The sequence below is a fragment of the Budorcas taxicolor genome, chromosome 1 (genome assembly GCF_023091745.1).
Source record: "Budorcas taxicolor isolate Tak-1 chromosome 1, Takin1.1, whole genome shotgun sequence".
Lineage (NCBI taxonomy): Eukaryota > Metazoa > Chordata > Mammalia > Artiodactyla > Bovidae > Budorcas > Budorcas taxicolor.
In genome coordinates, this window is record NC_068910.1 from 216560774 (window position 1) to 216579147 (window position 18374).

Below are 18374 nucleotides of genomic sequence, written 5' to 3' on the forward strand. Positions count from 1 at the left end.
AGAAAACAGCCCAGGGAGGCGTCAGCAAGTTTCACGACAGAAAGAAGCCTGATGTCCAGTGTTTCAGAGAGGTCTAGAGGAGACAGCCTGGCACTCTGGCCCAAGCTGTGGGTCCCCTAGACACGCTGAGTGCGGCACCACCTTTGCCAATCCTGCTCCTCCCTTCCCTCTCTCTACAGTTCAGAGACTGGACATTCTTCTCCCCAGGCCCCCTTGCCCCTGGAGGTGACCCTGTGCCTCAGTGATGGCCAATGCAAGGTCTGTGGCGGGAGAAGGGTGGGCTTCTGGGAAAGTCTCTCCTGCTAAGGGAGAAGCAGGGCTGGACGGGGACATAGCTTCCTCCTTCTTCTTGCCTGGAAGACAGACATGATGGCTGGTGCTGCAGCAGCTGTGCTGCAACCCTGAAGTAAAATAAGCCAGCATACAGGGAAAGCAAGGGCCTGTGGGACCTGGGGCCCTGAGAGGGACACCCAGAGACTGGACCAAAGCCAGCCACTGTCTGCCCCTGGACTTCTTTGCTGTAGGAGCAAAACAATCCTCCTTTATGTTTGCGTGCTGCGTTTCTTCTGTCATGTCCAACTCTTTGCAACCCTTTGGTCTGTAGCCCCCCAGGCTCCTCTGTCCATGAGATTCTCCAGGCAAGATTACTGAAGTGGGTTGCCATGTCCTCCTCCAGGGGACTTTCCCCACGCACGGATGGAACCTGCGTCTCTTATGTCTCCTGCATTGACCAGCGGGTTCTTTACCACTAGCACCACCTAAGAACGTCTTACTGATGAGCATGTTACTGGCTGATAACTTTCATTTTTTTTTAATTCATTTTATTTTGTTATTATATATAGGGACTTTACAAAGGAAACTCTGAATGTGGGTTTCTTTGATTTCTTCTAGAAGAAAATGGGATGTTTGAAAATGCTCAGCCTATTTTTTTCTTCCCTGATTCTGAGAAGAGTGTCTGAAAAAAGATACGATGGGAAAATTCACTCTCTGCAAGGTGGGAGACCTGCTAGGGCTGGTAATTCTCACCTTGACTTGTAAAGGCCCTGATGCCCAGACCACACTCCAGACCAATTCCATCAGGACTGCTGAGAAGGGGACTCAGGCAGCTGTGCTTTTCAACGCGCCGCCGGGCTTGGGAGATGGTCTTCGCACAAACCTCCTACAGACTGTCCTCCTCTCCAGCCTCCATCCCCCCTTCACCAGGCACCTCCTTGCTCTCTCCTGACCCGGGTTCAGGAAGCCTTCCTGAACCCTCCTGCTCTGTCCTGCTCACACTGAGGACAGTTCTGTGGTTCCCCACGCTCTGTCTTACTGGCACGTGTCTGTGATTCTGTTCCCCGTGAGATCATCAGGCCGGCTGCGTCTCCTGGAGGAGGGGACGCTCACCTCCACGAGGGCAGGCAGACGCCTGTTTTCACTCACCAGGGCGTGGCACCCAGCAGGGGACACAGTGCATGTCTGATGATTCGGATGAGCGAACCCAGACGAACTAAGCACTTCAGAAAAGACTAGAGGTCCCACTCTAGTTGGTGGAAAAATGCCAGAGCCAGGGCCATCCAACAGGAAAAGATGGGCACTGAAAACAGAAATGAGTAGATACCCCTCCTTCTGGGAAGTTAAGCAGGGGCTTGGAGACGAGCCAGCTGTTGGTTTCAGGTTGGACAGCTGTGCCCAGGGCAGTCAGCAACTGGGGACACAGTCTGCAGATCCCAGGAGGGTGCGGAGAACATGACCCCGGGGGAGAGGGCTGGGTCAGAAGCCCGCAGAGGCAGCTGCAGCGGCAGGAGGAGAGCCCCGCGGGGCCGCCCACACCCTGAGACTTCCTGAGCCAGTGGGTAGGTCGGAATGCTGTCAGCCTTCAGGGAAAGGAGGCCTGCCAGCATCTTACACCAAGTTATGGTCATTCGTCCTAACAAGAAATACAGACACAGTCCGGGAGGAATGCCGGTCTCATGTTCGGAGAGAGACTCCACCAGCTCAGGAGTGTCCTGGGGAGTGCACCTGGGGCAGCTGAGATGGGAGTGCCCTGTAACCAAGGATGGGAGAGCGTCATGGGGGCCACCTTCCAGCTGCCTGTGCGATCCCAACTTTTCCTCCAGAACCGTGGAGTCTGTCCCATTAATCCAGGGTGAGATTTAATTCATGTCCACTTAACACTAGGAGACACATGTCCAAGAATTACCGATGCGTGCAGGAAGCTGGCAATTCCCAGGTACCACGCTGATTCCCTTATGCCCTGTCTGGGGCAGGAAGGACTCCGCCAAATCCGTAATCTGGTTATTGCAAATTACATCTTCAAGGCCTTTTGGGGCTGTTCCCTCCTCCGGCCCCCAGCCCCTCTTTCTTGGTTACCTTGGGTCGTGACGAGCTCCCGCCTCCTCCCACTCCCCAGCACCATCCTGCCCCCCTGGCACTGGGCACCACCAACAGAGGTGGCCTCGAGACAGGTCAACAGGATGTGGCGGGAAGCCTGCTTCCTGCCCCCTCCCCGCCACTTCCTCCCAGCTGTCCAAGGGCATCCATTACATCTGCCCGATTCCTGCCAGGCTGCCCTGAAGGGCACAGCCGCCTGAGCTCCCCAGCCTCAGCCTCTTGGAACTTGTTTAGCGAGCAGCCTCTCCGTCTCCTGGCAGCCAGAGGACCAGCTCTGTCTCTCTGCCTAAGGGGCCTCCCATCCCCACTGGCTGCTGCTGCGGTGGGAGCAAGTCCCAGAGGGGCGTCTGGGAGAAGGCAGAGGAGGCCCGGGCCGTCCCATCACCCCTACCCCGCTCTGTCCCTGAAGAGGCTGCACAGCTGTGCGGGAGGGTCTCGGGACCGGGGGTCACAGGCGGACTTCAGACCAGAAGTGGCCACCAGTCCGCTCGGTGACTTTGGGGGATCTCTGAGGCTTGAAGTTCTCATCTACAAAGGGAGGGTGGGATCAGACCAGGGGAGGTTAACCTGGGGCCCTCAGAGCGTGAGAATATCCCAAGATGGATTTGGGACAAGGTGTCTGGAGCTCTGGTTGTAGGTAGACACATGTTTTTTTCCCGAGAGTGGAACTTTATCAGGCTCTCAAAGGTAGTCTCAGAAATCAGTTTGGAGGCCGGTCCCAACTCCTGATGATGATCCAACTGGTCCCGTGCACAGGGAAGCTCTCTTCTAAATGCCCCCCTCTCCTACTGTCCCCAACCCCCAAAAGACACGTTTCCAAAGAGCAGGATTCTTGCCCCATTTTCTTCAGTCCCCTCACTCTGGGAGGTTCCACAGAGGGAACGTGACTCAAAGGAAGGCACAGGGAAGGACATCAGTCAAACAGCCCGCCCGCATCCTGCTTGGCTGCTGTGCAATGATCCAGGGGCCAGCCTGACAGCTAAAGGGGCCCAGGTGTGTAAGCACCGACGGGCGGGTGCAGGTGGGGATGCCAAGCTGACTCAGCCAGGGCCCTGCCTTGAGGACCTGCCAGCAGGAGGACAAGGAGACACACCTGCAGGAAGCAGTCACCAGTGAGGGGCCGGTGCAGTCGCAGTGGGGACTGCTGCCCAAGGGAAGGAGACGGCCCATCAGGGTCCAGGGAGGGTGCAGAAGAGAGAGCTTGGAAGGAGGGGAGGAGGTGGTGGGGTGGACCCGGGGCTGACAGGAATGCTGCTTCAGGCCAGGTGTGCCCAGAGGGACTGTAAGAATATGCTCCCACTCAATGAGGAGCGGGGTCCTCTGGAGGACAGAGAATGGTGTGTGGGGGGGCGGGCAGGGAACGGGGCAACGCCACAGCGGGCGGACAGAGAAGGTGCTGGAGAGCCAAGGGGAGAATACAGGGCTACACTGGCCCTGCGACAGGGAGGGGCTGCACTCCAGCCGGAGGCTGACAATCCGGCTGCCACCAAGGCAGCTGCTGAGGGTCTCCAAGCCCTGCCCTTCCCACCCCACCCCAGGCTTGACGGGGGAACCGGGATTCAAGTCGGATACACTGTGAGACCCCCGAGGTCTTCATTTGCAGGGATGCCACCCAACCACAGGCCCCCTGGCTATTCCTTAGTTCTGTGAGCTCTTAAATACCCCAGGAAGAAGAGGTGGCAAGATTACACAGAAGAACTATACAACAAGGATCTTCATGACCCAGATAACCACAATGGTCTGATCACTCACCTAGAGCCAGACATCCTGGAATGTGAAGTCAAGTGGGCCTTAGAAAGCATCACTACGGACAAAGCTAGTGGAGGTGATGGAATTCCAGTTGAGCTATTTCAAATCCTGAAAGATGATGCTGTGAAAGTGCCACACTTAATATGCCAGCAAATTTGGAAAACTCATCAGTGGCCACAGGACTATTCCAATCCCAAAGAAAGGCAATGCCCAAGAATGTTCAAACTACCACACAATTGCACTCATCTCACACGCTGATAAAGTAATGCTCAAAATTCTCCAAGCCAGGCTTCAACAGTACATGAACAATGAACTTCCAGATGTTCAAGCTGATTTTAGAAGAGGCAGAGGAACCAGAGATCAAATTGCCAACATCCGCTGGATCATGGAAAAAGCAAGAGAGTTCCAGAAAAACATCTATTTCTGCTTCATTGACTATGCCAAAGCCTTTGACTATGTAGACCACAACAAACTCTGGAAAATTCTGGAAAAGATGGGAATACCAGACCATCTGACCTGCCCCTTGAGAGATCTGTATGCAGGTCAGGAAGCAACAGTTAGAACTGGACATGGAAAAACAGACTGGTTCCAAATAGGGAAAGGAGTACGACAAGGTGATATATTGTCATCCTGCTTATGTCGTCCTGCTTATTTAACTTATATGCAGAGTACACTGGGCTGGAGGAAGCATAAGCTGGAATCAAGATTACTGGGAGAAATATCAATAACCTCAGATATGCAGATGACACCAACCTTATGGCAGAAAGTGAAAAAGAACTAAAGAGCCTCTTGATGAAAGGGAAAGAGGAGAGTGAAACAGTTGGCTTAAAGCTCAACATTCAGGAAACTAAGATCATGGCATCTGGTCCCATTACTCATGGCAAATAGATGGGGAAACAGTGACAGACTTTATTTTGGGGGGCTCCAAAATCGTTGTAGATGGTGACTGCAGCCCTGAAATTAGAGAACACTTTCTCCTTGAAAGGAAAGTTATGACCAACCTAGACAGAATATTAAAAAGCAGAGACATTACTTTGCTGACAAAGGTCCGTCTAGTCAAAGCTATGGTTTTTCCAGTGGTCATGTATGGATGTGAGAGTTGGACTATAAAGAAAGCTGAGCGCTGAAGAATTGATGCTTTTGAACTGTGGTGTTGGAGAAGACTCTTGAGAGTCCCTTGGACTGCAAGGAGATCCAACCAGTCCATCCTAAAGGAAATCAGTCCTGGGTGTACATTGGAAGGACTGATGCTGAAGCTCAAACTCCAATACTTTGGCTACTTGATGCAAAGAACTGACTCACTGGAAAAGACCCTGATGCCGGGAAAGACTGAGGGCAGGAGGAGAAGGGGACGACAGAGGATGCGACGGTTGGATGGCATCGTCACTGACTCAATGGACATGGGTTTGGGCGGACTCCAGGTGTTGGTGATGGACAGGGAGGCCTGGTGTGCTGCAGTTCATGGAGTTGCAAAGAGTTGGACACGACTGAGTGACTGAACTGAACTGAACTGAAATACCCCAGGAGTCAAAGCATCCCTTCCAAAGGCAAAACCTGGGCTCAGACCATGCTGTCAGTCTCTGGGGTTGGCAGCCCAGGGGCATGGGCTCGAGGGAGGCGTCCTGCCTCAGAACCGAGGAGGGTGTCAGAACCGAGGAGGGAGAGGACTGACGGGAAGAACTTTCCTCTGGATCATCCAGTCATCTCAGGGAGACAGTCTGGGCAGGGACACGGGCCGAGCTGCTGCTTGGCCAGATCCCCTAACAGACAGAAATGGGATGTCGTAGTGACTGATGCTTGACCTTCCCGATTTTTTCCTTCCCGATTTCAAGGGGGCGGCAAGACTGTGCTTTCTAGCCCTTGCTGAGAAACAGGTCATATTAGAAGACGTTTGTATTCTGTTCTCAAAAGAGGGCAGCGTTGTATGAGGACCAAGAGGAGGAAGGGGCTGGAGGTCAGAAGAGGAGAGATCACCCGAGACATGGGAGGACAGGGACCCCAAAGCCTGGAAATAAGGAGACCCCTAATCTCAGGAGGAACGGCTGTGGGGAGCTCCTGGGAAAACTCACCTTTGAAAACCAGGATTCCCAGGTTTGGGGATGGTCTGACACCCGTGCCTGGCATGAAGATAGTGGTCCCCCCTCTGATCACGTGGCCTCGGGCAACTGGTTTCAGAGGTGAATGGGGCTGGTCAAGGGCCGGAAGGACCTCCTGTGATATCCTTTCACCCTAACCCCCCAGGATCTCTGCCCCGCTGCTCTGTGACAGCTGAAGAAGTGGAGAGAAACCCATTAACGTGCAAGACTGGCTTTCCCCAGCATCCTAGCTGGTTGCCGTCTCAGGGCCAGTTTTCATTTGGTTTCAAGGATCTAACAGAATGACATTTCTTGACCATCCCATGGTGTGGTTGTAAATATTTTCCCACAAACACAGTGGGGAAAAGCGCACTTTGGAATTTTTAAATACCTTCATTTTCTTAAGAATTAGAATGAAATTTTTGGTTCCTTTTGCATAACTGAAAACAATGGATCTTGCACGGTCAGTAAACAGTATTTATCTACATAAACACAGCACCTAGAGATGCGATGTTAATACAGAGGATATGCTGTGTAGACACCAAATAAAAGGCTTAGCTCCTCAAATCAAACAAAGCAAAACCAGGCAGCGGTGTAGCTATGGCCTATTCAACGGAGACTTTCATTTCTTTGTAATAATTTCTTCCCATATTCAGTGCAGATGTGTAAGGACTCTGTCATAATGCTGTGTAAGATAGGAAAATTTGCCATGTCATCTTTCCTCTGAATTGCTTGGAGCCATGAGATGTTTTTTTTATAAAGAGGTGTTCGCTGTTGAAGTAACTAGCTGGTTATTTTTCACTTCATGTATAAATGACATCACCAATGTGATTTTTTTTTCTTTTTCTCTCCTCTATTTGTTCTCCAAAATGCTAAATCAAAACCATAACAGTGTTTATCTCCCTTGTGTAAAACTCGAATAAGCCAAATGGTGGATAAATTAGAAGTGTATTGAATTGCCGTAGGCATTTCAAGTCCGGCCTCTGCGGGACTCCCTCTGGGAGGCTGGACAGAGGGCGACACTGTGGACCAGGTGAAGCAGTGAAGTTCTTACCTGCGGAGGGGGGACCTGGGGGGCCTGGGAGACCCGGACGGCCAGGTGGACCAGAAGGCCCAGGTTTGCCTGGGGGGCCTGTCACGCCGCTATCTCCTTTCTGCCCCTGACGGAGAAAAAGGCAGAGCCCGTTATAAGAGCAGGACATTGCAGACCTTCTTCCCCAGTCAGCTCTCCATTGGCAACCAGCTTGTACTTTGGAGCAAGCGCTGGAGGAAGAATGCACTCCTGGAGGTCACCAAGCTCATAAAAAGCTCAGGGCAAGCAACATTTGAGACAGTGCTGGGTGCAAGTTTATAGATACCCATTTTTTTTATATTGGGGTATAGCTGATTTACAATATTGTGTTCATTTCCATGGTACATCGTAGCGATTCAATTGGTTTTTTAAAAAAGATTATGTTCCATTATAGGCCATCATAGAATATTGAGTAGAGTTCCCTGTGTTATACGCTACATCCTTGTTGCTTATCTGGTTAATGTATAACAGTGTGGGTGTGTTAATCTGCCCCTCTCCCATCCATCTCCCCCTGGTAACCCTAAATTTGCTTTCTACAGGCATCACACATGGCATGTGACTGCACATGGGAACGATCCAACCCACCCCCTCTCTGGCAGGTGCTCCTTCTGCCACTCATCAGACCATTTCTGTTTTATCACAAGAGCTCTTCCCACCCTGTGGTCCCTTGTGCTTTCAGGATAAAGACACAGCCCCTTCCTTTAGCTTCCAGAGCCATGCACGGCTGGACTTTCCAGGCTCGTCCCAGCCTTTTGACGTTGTTGGTCTTCAAGAGCACACGCCTTTTATTTGGCTTCTCAAGACTCTTCTCTCTGCCCCAAACTGCTCTCCCCTCCCTTCTGCCTAGATAACTCCCTCCTATCCTTCCACTCCCAGCGAAAACACCACTGAGGCTTCCCCGACCCCTCCTGACCCAGGCAGTTCTTCACGGCCTTCACCCCTGATCAGAGCTACAGTTGGTCTGTGGTCATTTCATCCATGTCCCTCCAGGAGACAAGCTCCCCGCAGGCTGGAATCTGTCTTGCTCACCTCCCTTCCCCAGATCAAGTGGGGGAGGAGGAGAAGCTGAACACAGAGTGGATGTGGTTTGTTGGCTCTAGGTCGGGAAATCTGGCTTGTCATTGGTCCATGAGACCCTGGGTAACTCAGGGCATTGCTCTGTGCCCATTTTCTCGTCTGTGAAAGGTGGCCAGGCAATATACACCTGCATAGGCTTGTCACGAGGCTGGCAAAGATCTCAGAGGTGAAAACGTGGTTTGCATAGAACCAAGGGCTTCATGGGCCAAGCTGATTATCATAGCAGCTGGCTTGGTTTCATCTTTGCCCCACAGTGAGAAAAGTCCTGACTCGTAAAGAGACATGTACCTGTATCTTTCCATGTCGGATGCACCCTGCTGTCTGCTCTTGGAGGGTTAAGAGCACACATCTCCCCCGGGGGTTCCCTTAGGAAAGACCCCAGAAACCAAGGCTGGCACACCTGCAGAGCTGCCCCCGAGCCATTGGCTGACTGTCCCTGCCTGGGCCCCAACCACAGCGCTGACTAGAGCCAAACAGGTTTGGACGGGTCCTCTTCACACAGGTGTGCTGGGGCTGCCTGAAATGTAAATCTTTCCAAGCCTGGAGGGCAGGCCGGCCGAGCACGCCTTTCAACCACCATGTGACATGTGACCTGCCACGTTGCCCACGTGGCCCTGGGGGCTCTCTCAGCAGTGTGCAAGGAGTTCTTAAATCTTTCATGTGGGATGGCAAGGTCAGAGTTTGTCTCCAACTCCATCCCAAGGGAGGGAGTCTTAAGCCTTGCCCGAGCCTTAGCAATCTGCAAGGCCACTAAGACGGTTCCCCTCGCAGATGACACAGGAAGTCATACTGTCTTAATATAGCCGCAGCGAAGACTCGTTTATCTAACAGCCACATCGGCTGGCTCTGAGCACAGGAAGTGACACAGCTCAAAGAAGCTGGAAACCCTCCTCATCCTGACCTCAGCGGTAACAGAATGTTCTGCTTATCGGTCATCTGCTTGGATCAGCCTCGCCTCTGTGAGCAGGACACACTGAGCAGTGCTTTCCAGGAAAATGCTCCTTGTTCCGTTGGTGCACAAAGTCTGGGGATTCCCATCCAGGAGGCCACCGTGTCTCTGGGATAGAAGCTGTGTGTGATACACTCGTGTGGTTTTCCTGGGCCTGCCCAAGTTCAGCCTGGAAGCAGGAGGCTGAGGGGAAGGTGTGGTGTGGGGAGACTGGTCTCAAGTTGCCAGCTCCTGTCCCTGCTAGGGAGCTGGCTTGGCTAGGGGGTCCCGGGTGGTCATGCCGCTTCCCTGGTCCCTGGTTTCCAGGTGACTACATGCAAGAGAATTGGGTTGGTGGGCTCTTCAGTCCTTCTGGATCTGAATTTCGTACTCCTGGAGCCACTTCTGGATTTCTGATTCCAGGATCTGGGTTGTTTAACCTCCAGAGACTCTTAGCACCACGGCTCAACAAACACCCTGTGTATAAGACTCTATTAGGCAAATAATTCATGACAAAAAGAAACCATCACATCCATCTCCCAAGGCCAACCAGGCAGGCTGGGGTTGAAGTGGCACTCAGGTGTCTATAAAGTCTTGAAGGAAGATGAGTTCATATTCCTAACTGAGCTCCCAGATGTGGTTCTGGTGTCGTCTTTAAGATGGCTCCAACATAATCATTCTCAACAGGGTCAAGAAATAGACTTCTTGGCTTCTGCTCTGACCCGGACCAGACAAACACTATCCAAGGAAAGACGCAGATGACGGAAGCCAAGCGGCTTCTTGAATCCCAAGCATAGCACATTCTGGATGGAACACGGCCATAGGGGAGAAAATGCTTTCTTTTTAAAAAGGATTTTTCCCTTGTCTTTCTTTTTCTGAGCCTAGGTTTTAGGAAACTGTTATCTGTGGCCTCATGGCAAAGCCACGCCATGCTACCCGTGGTAAAGCTTTAGAAACTGACCTGGAACCGTGTGACTTCAAGAGGCACCATGGAGGCGCTTCCCTGGTGGCTCGGAGGCACTCAGGGGGCACACGTGTGACGTCTGGTCCAGGAAGATCCCCTATGCCGCCAGACAAGCAAGCCCATGTGCCACAGCTTCTGAGCCCGTGCACCAAAACTACTGAAGCCTGCGCACCTAAAGCTCTGCAACAGGATAAAGCACTGCCACGAGAAGCCCGCACACACCGTAACAGACAGCTCTCACCACAGCTGGAGACAGCCTGCACACAGCCACAAAGACCCAGCGCAACCGAAACAAACGAAAGTCATCGTGGAAGCTGATTCAGCAGGTCGGACCCTATGTCATTCCTAAGGTCACTTTGAAAAGACCGTGGTTCTGAGTTCTGATGCACACGAGACTCATGTGGACCTTTAGAAGCAACAACCCACCCTGAAGCCTCGGTTGTATATCAGAGTCTTTGGGAGGTAAGGGCTTGGTGGGGAGGAGGAGAGACACACGTGGAAGACCACCACTGCACCCGGGGGAGGGCATCTATATTGAATCAGCCCCCAGGCGATTCCGATGTAAGCTAGAGTCTGAGAACCGTGGATCTAGCCTAAGGAAAGAATGGGAACGTGCCCCCACGTGTTCACTCCTCAGCATTATCCATAATCCTGTTAGGCTTCTCTTGTCCGAGCAATCTTCTGGTCCCTCATTTACTAAAATCTGATGCAGAGATTTTAAAAGAAATGTTTTAAAATACTTAATGAATGAAATAACAAGTGAAAATGCATATGTTGTGATTTTTAATTAAAATTTAGGATAAATATAAAGGTATATTGGTCATAAAAGGAACAAATGGCTAGAGATTCCACGGGAAGGAAGACTACCAACGTGGTAACAGGGTTATGCCTGGACGTTAGGTGCTTAGATGCTCTCCTTCCTAGTGTTCTGAACTTCCCGTTTTCCACGATGCTCATATATTACATGTATAATGGGAAAGGAGGTAAAAAGCCAACAGAGTGGAACCAAAAGAGTAAGGGACACATGTCTCATTCAAAGGGGTGAGGTTCTCCGAGGCCCTGGGGACGGCTCACCATCACATGGTTTTGACCCAAGAGCCTGCTGACCAGGGGAAGGAAAGCTTTCCCTAAGCCCTGGATAGTGGCAATAAAGAGAGTCATTTACAAATGGGGGTCCTGAGGGAGGAGAAATGCCCTGTTGTTGAGACCTAGAAGACCCTTGAACAGCCGGAAATATCTGGGCTGGTTCCAGAAATCCATCTGTGTCTGGGACACTGAGGCAAAAAGCAGGTTTTTGTGGGGTCAGTGGTCTTGGTGGAGACAGACCTGTTCTTGTGAACTGAAGGCCCACTCCTAGCTTCAGCACTGGACACAGCTAATTTTGAGCATTCCACCCCATCCCCCTCAAACTCAGCTCACCTAGGGAGCCCAGGTGCCCTGCCCCCCAGCCCAGAGGGTGCTGGAGACCAGACTGTGTGCCCAGGAGGTCCCTAACCCACTCTGCCCCCCACACCCCCACCCCAGATCCGGTTAGCCCTGGGATCCATACCTGCTTGCCTCGTTTCCCTGGTCTGCCTGTGGGCCCCCGGTGGCCGGTGAGCCCAGGCTCGCCTTTCGGCCCCATTTCTCCCTGGAAAGAAGAAAGAGAAGCAAGAGAGGGGTGGGGCTCAAGGCTCTGGCAGAGCTCCAGGTCAATCCACCCCCTGCACGGGCCATCTCCTCCGTCACTCTATTCTAGGCAGGCTGCTGCAGGAGGTTGGGGGAGCGATAGGGGATAGGGTCGATAGGGGATAGGGTCGTGTGAGAGGGAAAGAGGTTCTTTGAGGAAGAGGAAGGGAAGGAGCAGGGTACCCACGTGAGGTTATCATCTGAGAGATTCAGAGGCTGGGCAGCACACTGTTTGGTTCTCAAGTCCCCAGCCCCCAAGCGGCCAGAGTGGGAGGTACCTGCGTTTGAGTCCCCTGTGTCTGTGCCTGGGACACGATCGGGGAAACTGCTCTTTCTTAGTTGAATTTTTATGTTGTGTTTTTAGCATAAATTCAAATCTCTGAGGTTTTTGCATAATCAGACACAGTTTTGAGCTGTCGTCTTTGGGAAGCTTCTGCCATGTTAGCTACATCCCCTTGCTATGCGTGCTTAGTGGCTCAGTCATGTCCGACTCTTTGTGACCACATGGACTATAGCCCACCAGGCTCCTCTCTACATGGGATTCTCCAGCCAAGAATACTGGAATGGGTAGCCCCTAACCCTAACCCTAATCCTACTCCAATACTTTGGCCACCTGATACTAAGAACTGACTCACTGGAGAAGACCCTGATGCCGGGAAAGATTGAAGGCGAGAAGAGAAGGGGACGACAGAGGATGAGCTGGTTGGATGGCCTCACCAACTCAATGGATATGAGTTTGGGTACACTCTGGTAGTTGGTAATGGACAGGGAGGCCTGGCGTGCTGCAGTCCATGGGGTCACAGAATTGGACATGATTGAGAGACTGAACTGAACTGAACTGAGCCATTGCCTTTTCCAATAGACATTCCTATTCTTCAGCAAAAATCTGGTTGGCATTCCACCTCACTTCCATTTGATTCAGAGAGAAACACTTTGTGGGACAGATGTTCCAGACACGTGTTCAGATTCTTAATACAATTATTATAAATGGCATGGAAAGCAACCTAAGCCATGTGTGTGTGCCAGGTCGCATCAGTCATGTCCAACTCTGTGTGACCCCATGGACTGTAGCCCACCAGGCTCCCCTGTCCATGGTTCTCCAGGCAAGAATAGTGGAATGGGTAGCTGTTCCCTTCTCCTGAATGTAAGCCATATTCCCAATTAAAAAGCAAATGCACCAACTGCAGAATTCGAGAGTTTAAGGTCAGCCTTTTGTAAAACTGGTCTCTGCATCTCAGGCCATCCCCTCCTTCCCTGTGTTCTTCTAGGATTCCAGGCCCACCTGTGGCTTTTTTGGCTCATGAACCCACAGGGCAGCCTTCTTACCTCCAGGAACCCCTGCATACCCCAGAAGGTACCACACAAACTAAGTTTTGCATCAGCAGCCATGAAAATTTCTGCTCGGCAGCAGCCAGTGCCTGTGAAGAGCTTCCCTAACCCTTAGACGATAATAAACACCCAGACAACTTCTCCCAGGAACGCCAGAGGAGGTACAACACAATGGAAAATTCCAGGGAACACCAATTCACAGTGAGGATCAAGCATAGAGCTCTGAAATTACCTGCTGGTTCAGCCAGTGTAATGAATTTGTCAAGCTACCAACATCCTGCTTCACCAAGAACTGTCCTTGAACCTATGATTTCTTTCCCATCTGTCATGCTCTTCAGCCTGCATGGATAGGGTGGATTCTCTGCGACTATGGAGATGTTTGCACAATTTTCTTTGGCTGTTTAGAGGAGGCTGAGAGATGCCTTGCTTGTCTGGGAGAAAACAGTAGCATAAACAGCATAATTTTTTGGAAAAGATTGTCTGAAGGAAGTGTGGTCCTTCTCCTCACCAGTTGGAAGCAGCCAGTAATCTCTTGATTTAATTTCTCTCTGAAGACCTAATTATGGTCATCACATTACCTCTGTCTTAAACAGGCTGCATGGGAGGCAGGGAGAACTCGCTATGGAAAGTCTAGCAAATGAAACAGAAAACAGAGAAGCTGTCATATTTAATTTTACAGGAGTGTATTGCTCTCTGATACACAGAATGAAAACCTAGACTAAGTATTTTAAAATAAAATTGTTTTTCTCTGTAACATTCCCTTTCATTTGCTTATATAATTAATCTCTTTTCAACCCAACACTCTATGTAGGTAGCAGAAACAGAGCTTTTGACAGCTTTGGGCAGTGATAAATGATAATAACTTCAGATGATTGAAATAATTTGAATATAATCTACCAGTGGGAGAAAGATATAATTTGTTCTTTCAAGCAAGGAAAATAAAATTTTAAGCTGAACTTGAGAACAATTTAGAATTCTAAGAAAGCATCCCACTTGCCTGTTGGAAGAATATCGTGCCCTGAGGCTTAGACAAAAATAAGTTTCCAATGTTAATGCCTTAACAACATGCCGAGGACCCACCATTGCAACGGTGATTGTCCTAAGTGGTCGTCTAAGCACCCTTTCTCTTTATTGTCTGACACTCCCTTCGCCTTCACGCCTGAGTTCTTTTCCCCAGACCCTAACCTTAAATATAAGTTAAAAAAAAATCTGTCAGTCAGTTGCCACTTTCACAGTTTTTAGTATATCTGACACCACTCTGTTATTCAATGAATACTTTTTCTTTAAGTCAACCAAACAAACTCCTTTTTAATAAGCCTTGTCCTAGCAAGATATCCATGAAATCCTACTAAGTACTTAAATAAATATTACATTTAACTGTCAAATAAAAAACATGTTTGCTGTCTCCTGCTAAACAACTCTGCATTCCTCTGGCAGTGCCTGTCCCCTTCTGAAGGAGTGCTGAGCTGGGTGCCATCAGAAGTGGCCTTGAACCCTCATCAGGGCCCTGGCCGCTGCAGCTCCAGTCTGAGTCCCGGGGCCCAAAGCTTTCTGCTTTTGAACCGTCTGATAGCCCCCTGACAGACAGGAGACACAGAGAAGCCTTCTCTCTTCTCAGGTGGGGAGTCCCTTCCTCCTCTGAGTCAGAGGGAGGTCTCACCAATACATTTGGCAACTTGCTCCCCTTTCAAACAGGAACTTCCACAAAGAAACCCACTTATTGGGCCTGATGGATGAAAGACAGACCTCTTTTTGCTGTGCTTGGAGGATCTAACTTGTTACTGAAGGCTATTTTTACTACTTCTGAGTACTTACTTTCTGCCCCAACATTCCAGGAAATCCTGGGAAACCCTGTGAAGAGAAAAACAAACATAATGACTGCTTCTGAAATGATGCTTGAAAAGGCCGAGGAAGAACTCGGTCAGCCATTTTCAAGATAAGGCCCCAGCAGTCAGCCAACCAACCAGTCAGTCATCCAGCTAGTCAGGCATCCAGTCACTCAGTCATTCAGCCAGCCAGCCAGTCAGCCAGCCATTCAATCAGTCAGACAAGAATTCATTCATTCAGCCAGTCAGCTAGCCAGTCATCAGTCTGCCATTCCTTCATTCTTTCAGCCAGTCTGCCATTCATTCACTCAGCCAGTCAGCCAGCCAGTCAGTCATTCAGTCAGTCAGCAGCCAGTCAGCCAGCCAGCCAGTCAGTCAATCATTCAGTCAGTAAGCAGCCAGTCAGTCAGTCAGTCAGGAGCCAGTGAGTCAGCCAGTCAGTCAGCCATTCAGTCAGCCAGCAGCCAGTCAGTCAGTCATTCAGTCAATAAGCACCAAGTCAGTCAGTCAGTCAGTCAATAAGCAGCCAATCAGTCAGTCAGTCAGCAGCCAGTTAGTCAGCCAGCCAGTCAGTCATTCAGTTAGTAAGCAGCCAGGCAGTCAGCTAGTCAGTCAGTCATTCTGTTAGCCAGCAGCCAGTCAGTCAGTCATTCTGTCAGTCAGTAGCCAGTGAGTCAGCCAGCCAGTCAGTCATTCAGTCAGTCAGCAGCCAGTCAGCCAGCCGGTCAGTCAATCATTCAGTCAGTAAGCAGCCAGTCAGTCAGGAGCCAGTTAGTCAGCCGGTCAGTCAGTCATTCTGTTAGCCAGCAGCCAGTCAGTCAGTCATTCAGTCAGTCAGCAGCCAGTCAGCCAGCCAGTCAGTCAGTCATTCAGTCAGTCAGCAGCCAGTCAGTCAGTCAGTCAGCAGCCAGTTAGTCAGTCATTCAGTCAGTCAGCAGCCAGTCAGTCATTCAGTCAGCAGCCAGTCAGTCAGTCAGTCAGTCAATAAGCAGCCAGTCAGTCAGTCAGTCAGTGAATAAGCAGCCAATCAGTCAGTCAGTCAGTCAGCAGCCAGTTAGTCAGCCAGCCAGTCAGTCATGCAATTAGTAAGCAGCCAGGCAGTCAGCTAGTCAGTCAGTCATTCTGTTAGCCAGCAGCCAGTTAGTGAGCCAGCCAGTCAGTCGTTCAGTCAGTCAGCAGCCAGGCAGTCAGTCAGTCAGCCCACAAGATGGGGATAAGTAGGGGATGTCACTTCTGTGGTAGTTTATCATTTCTATGAAATGCCCATTACCTTTTCTCCTTTGGGACCCAAGTCACCCCTTTCACCTCTGGATCCCTAAGAGGAAACCATAGGAGAGAGTCAATGAGTTGACTCCTAGGGGAAAAACTGGAGCATTTTTAACTGAAAATGCCATAGGTCAGCACCCTTACTTCCCTTAGAAGACTGGGTATGCCCAGGAAAGGCTTTCTTTATGAGATACCTCCTATTTGGACCCCCCAAAACTGCTTACATTAATAAAAGATACTCCACAGAAAATTCTGGGTCCTAGATTTTCTCCTATCTTCTAGGAAATTTGTCCTCAGGGTGTGGCTGGATTTTTCACTCCATGTTTGACAGACACTGAGGCTGTGTGGTAGAAGCGTGGCCTAAGTCACGCATCTACCATCTTCGCCCAGCTCCCCCTGCCAGGTGTGTTCATGCTGCGGCTGGCACAACCTCCAGCCCCTACCTGCTCCACATGGGGAGCTTCCACCTCCACTGGGAGCACCTCCCTAACCCACCCGTCCTGGCTCGGGGGCCCTCACTTCTGTCTCAAGGCCCACTGACAAAGGACAGGGTAACATCGAGAGGTGGCAGCTGCAGCCACTGACTAAAGAGACCCCTGGGCCCCTGCTCTGCACATCACAGACCCCAGACTTGGCTTCGAGGAACCATAGAGACAAGCACGAACCTTTTCCCCTCTGGATCCAGGGTAGCCCTAAAAGAAAGCAAAAGGCGCATTGACAGTCAGCCCTGTAGGACCTCCAGGTCTGGTGTAAGAGTGGAAGGAACCCCTGGATGGGGTGGTGGGATATGTCTCCACACTGGGTTGCACATTCTAGGGCAAGGGTCAGGGGAGGGTTGCAGCAGCGAGTATAAAGATGACCCTGAGGGTTGTGTGTATACCAGGCCTAAAAAGAGCATTGCTTTCCTTAACCCCCATCCCCAAAGGCCCAAACAAAAGGCTTCCATCTGCTTTGTTGCCCAGAGGCTTGACCTCATTGTCCAAGAGAACAGCAGGAATGGCCTCCCTCTGCCCCGTGTCCCAGAGCATCCCGCCCTTGCCCCCGCCAGGGCTAGTAAAGATAAGCACAGCCTGACACCAGCCTCTCCTACATCTGTGATAATCCCCAGCCCAGGACGGCAGTCACCCAGTCCCCACTTTATAGACACCAGCTGCTCCAGAGCCTTAATCAGAAGACCTGGAACCATCTATCTGGACCAACACACTGACCTTGGAGCCCATTGGTCCTCTTGACCCTGGCAAGCCCATCAGACCCAGGTCACCTTTTTCACCCTGTGGGAATCACAAGAAGAGGGGGAAAAAAAGACCTCCAGTGACATTTCCTAGAGAAACTGAATCAGGAGAGCCATAGGCAAGATCAGGATGGAGCTGGGGACATTGAGGCTGGCCTGTGAATCTGAGGACCCCAAATGCTCCCTTGTTCACTCCCAGGGGTCCAAGACTACAGACTCCAGGCTTCATTCTGGTATTTGTCATGAAATGTAGAAGGAAACTGTCCAAGGTAGAGCAGCTCTCCAAACCAAATGCTTACTCATGTGTTATAAATGAACTGACATTTGATCTTCTCCCAGAGAGGGTTGGGAAAGGGCGGGGAAGAGAGCATGCAGGCACTTGGGTACTCAAAGGACAAGGTAAATGTGCTCCAAAAAGCTACATCTGCTCTGCTGTCTGTATAGGGAGGGCCTTTCAGATGTTTCCGTATACTCTTACCCTAGGTTTGCGGCCAAGCGGAGTGACCGTTAACCTCTGAGTGGAAGCGGGGGATGGGATTCATGGACGGGATCTGTTACCCTTCAGAATGGTTTACAGTTGGAACTTTTAGTACCTGCCATGCTAAAAAACTTTAGCCAGCACTAAACAATAGAAATATAAAGTGAGCCACATACTTAATTTAAAATTTTTTAGAAGTCACCTTAAAAGTAGAACTAAACGGATGAGATTAACTTTAAATTTAAACACTAAATTTACTCTAATTAATCTAATTATTAATCACTATTTAATAATCCAATTATTTTAAACACATCATCAATGTAAAAACTATCCACGAG

At 50.5% G+C, this 18374-nt stretch overlaps 1 protein-coding gene across 4 annotated transcripts in view; it reads right to left on the reverse strand.

Moving 5' to 3' along the window:
* Positions 1–18374, reverse strand: part of COLQ (collagen like tail subunit of asymmetric acetylcholinesterase) — a 63556-nt gene that overhangs the window by 7456 nt on the left and 37726 nt on the right. For all 4 annotated transcript variants that reach the window (XM_052635474.1, XM_052635465.1, XM_052635481.1 and 1 more), the window contains 6 exons: positions 17536–17598; positions 16993–17019; positions 16332–16376; positions 15051–15086; positions 11788–11868; positions 7252–7357 (listed from right to left, as the gene is read on the reverse strand). In XM_052635474.1, the coding sequence (XP_052491434.1) occupies positions 7252–7357; positions 11788–11868; positions 15051–15086; positions 16332–16376; positions 16993–17019; positions 17536–17598 (358 nt within the window). The remainder of the gene's footprint in view (positions 1–7251; positions 7358–11787; positions 11869–15050; positions 15087–16331; positions 16377–16992; positions 17020–17535; positions 17599–18374) is intronic.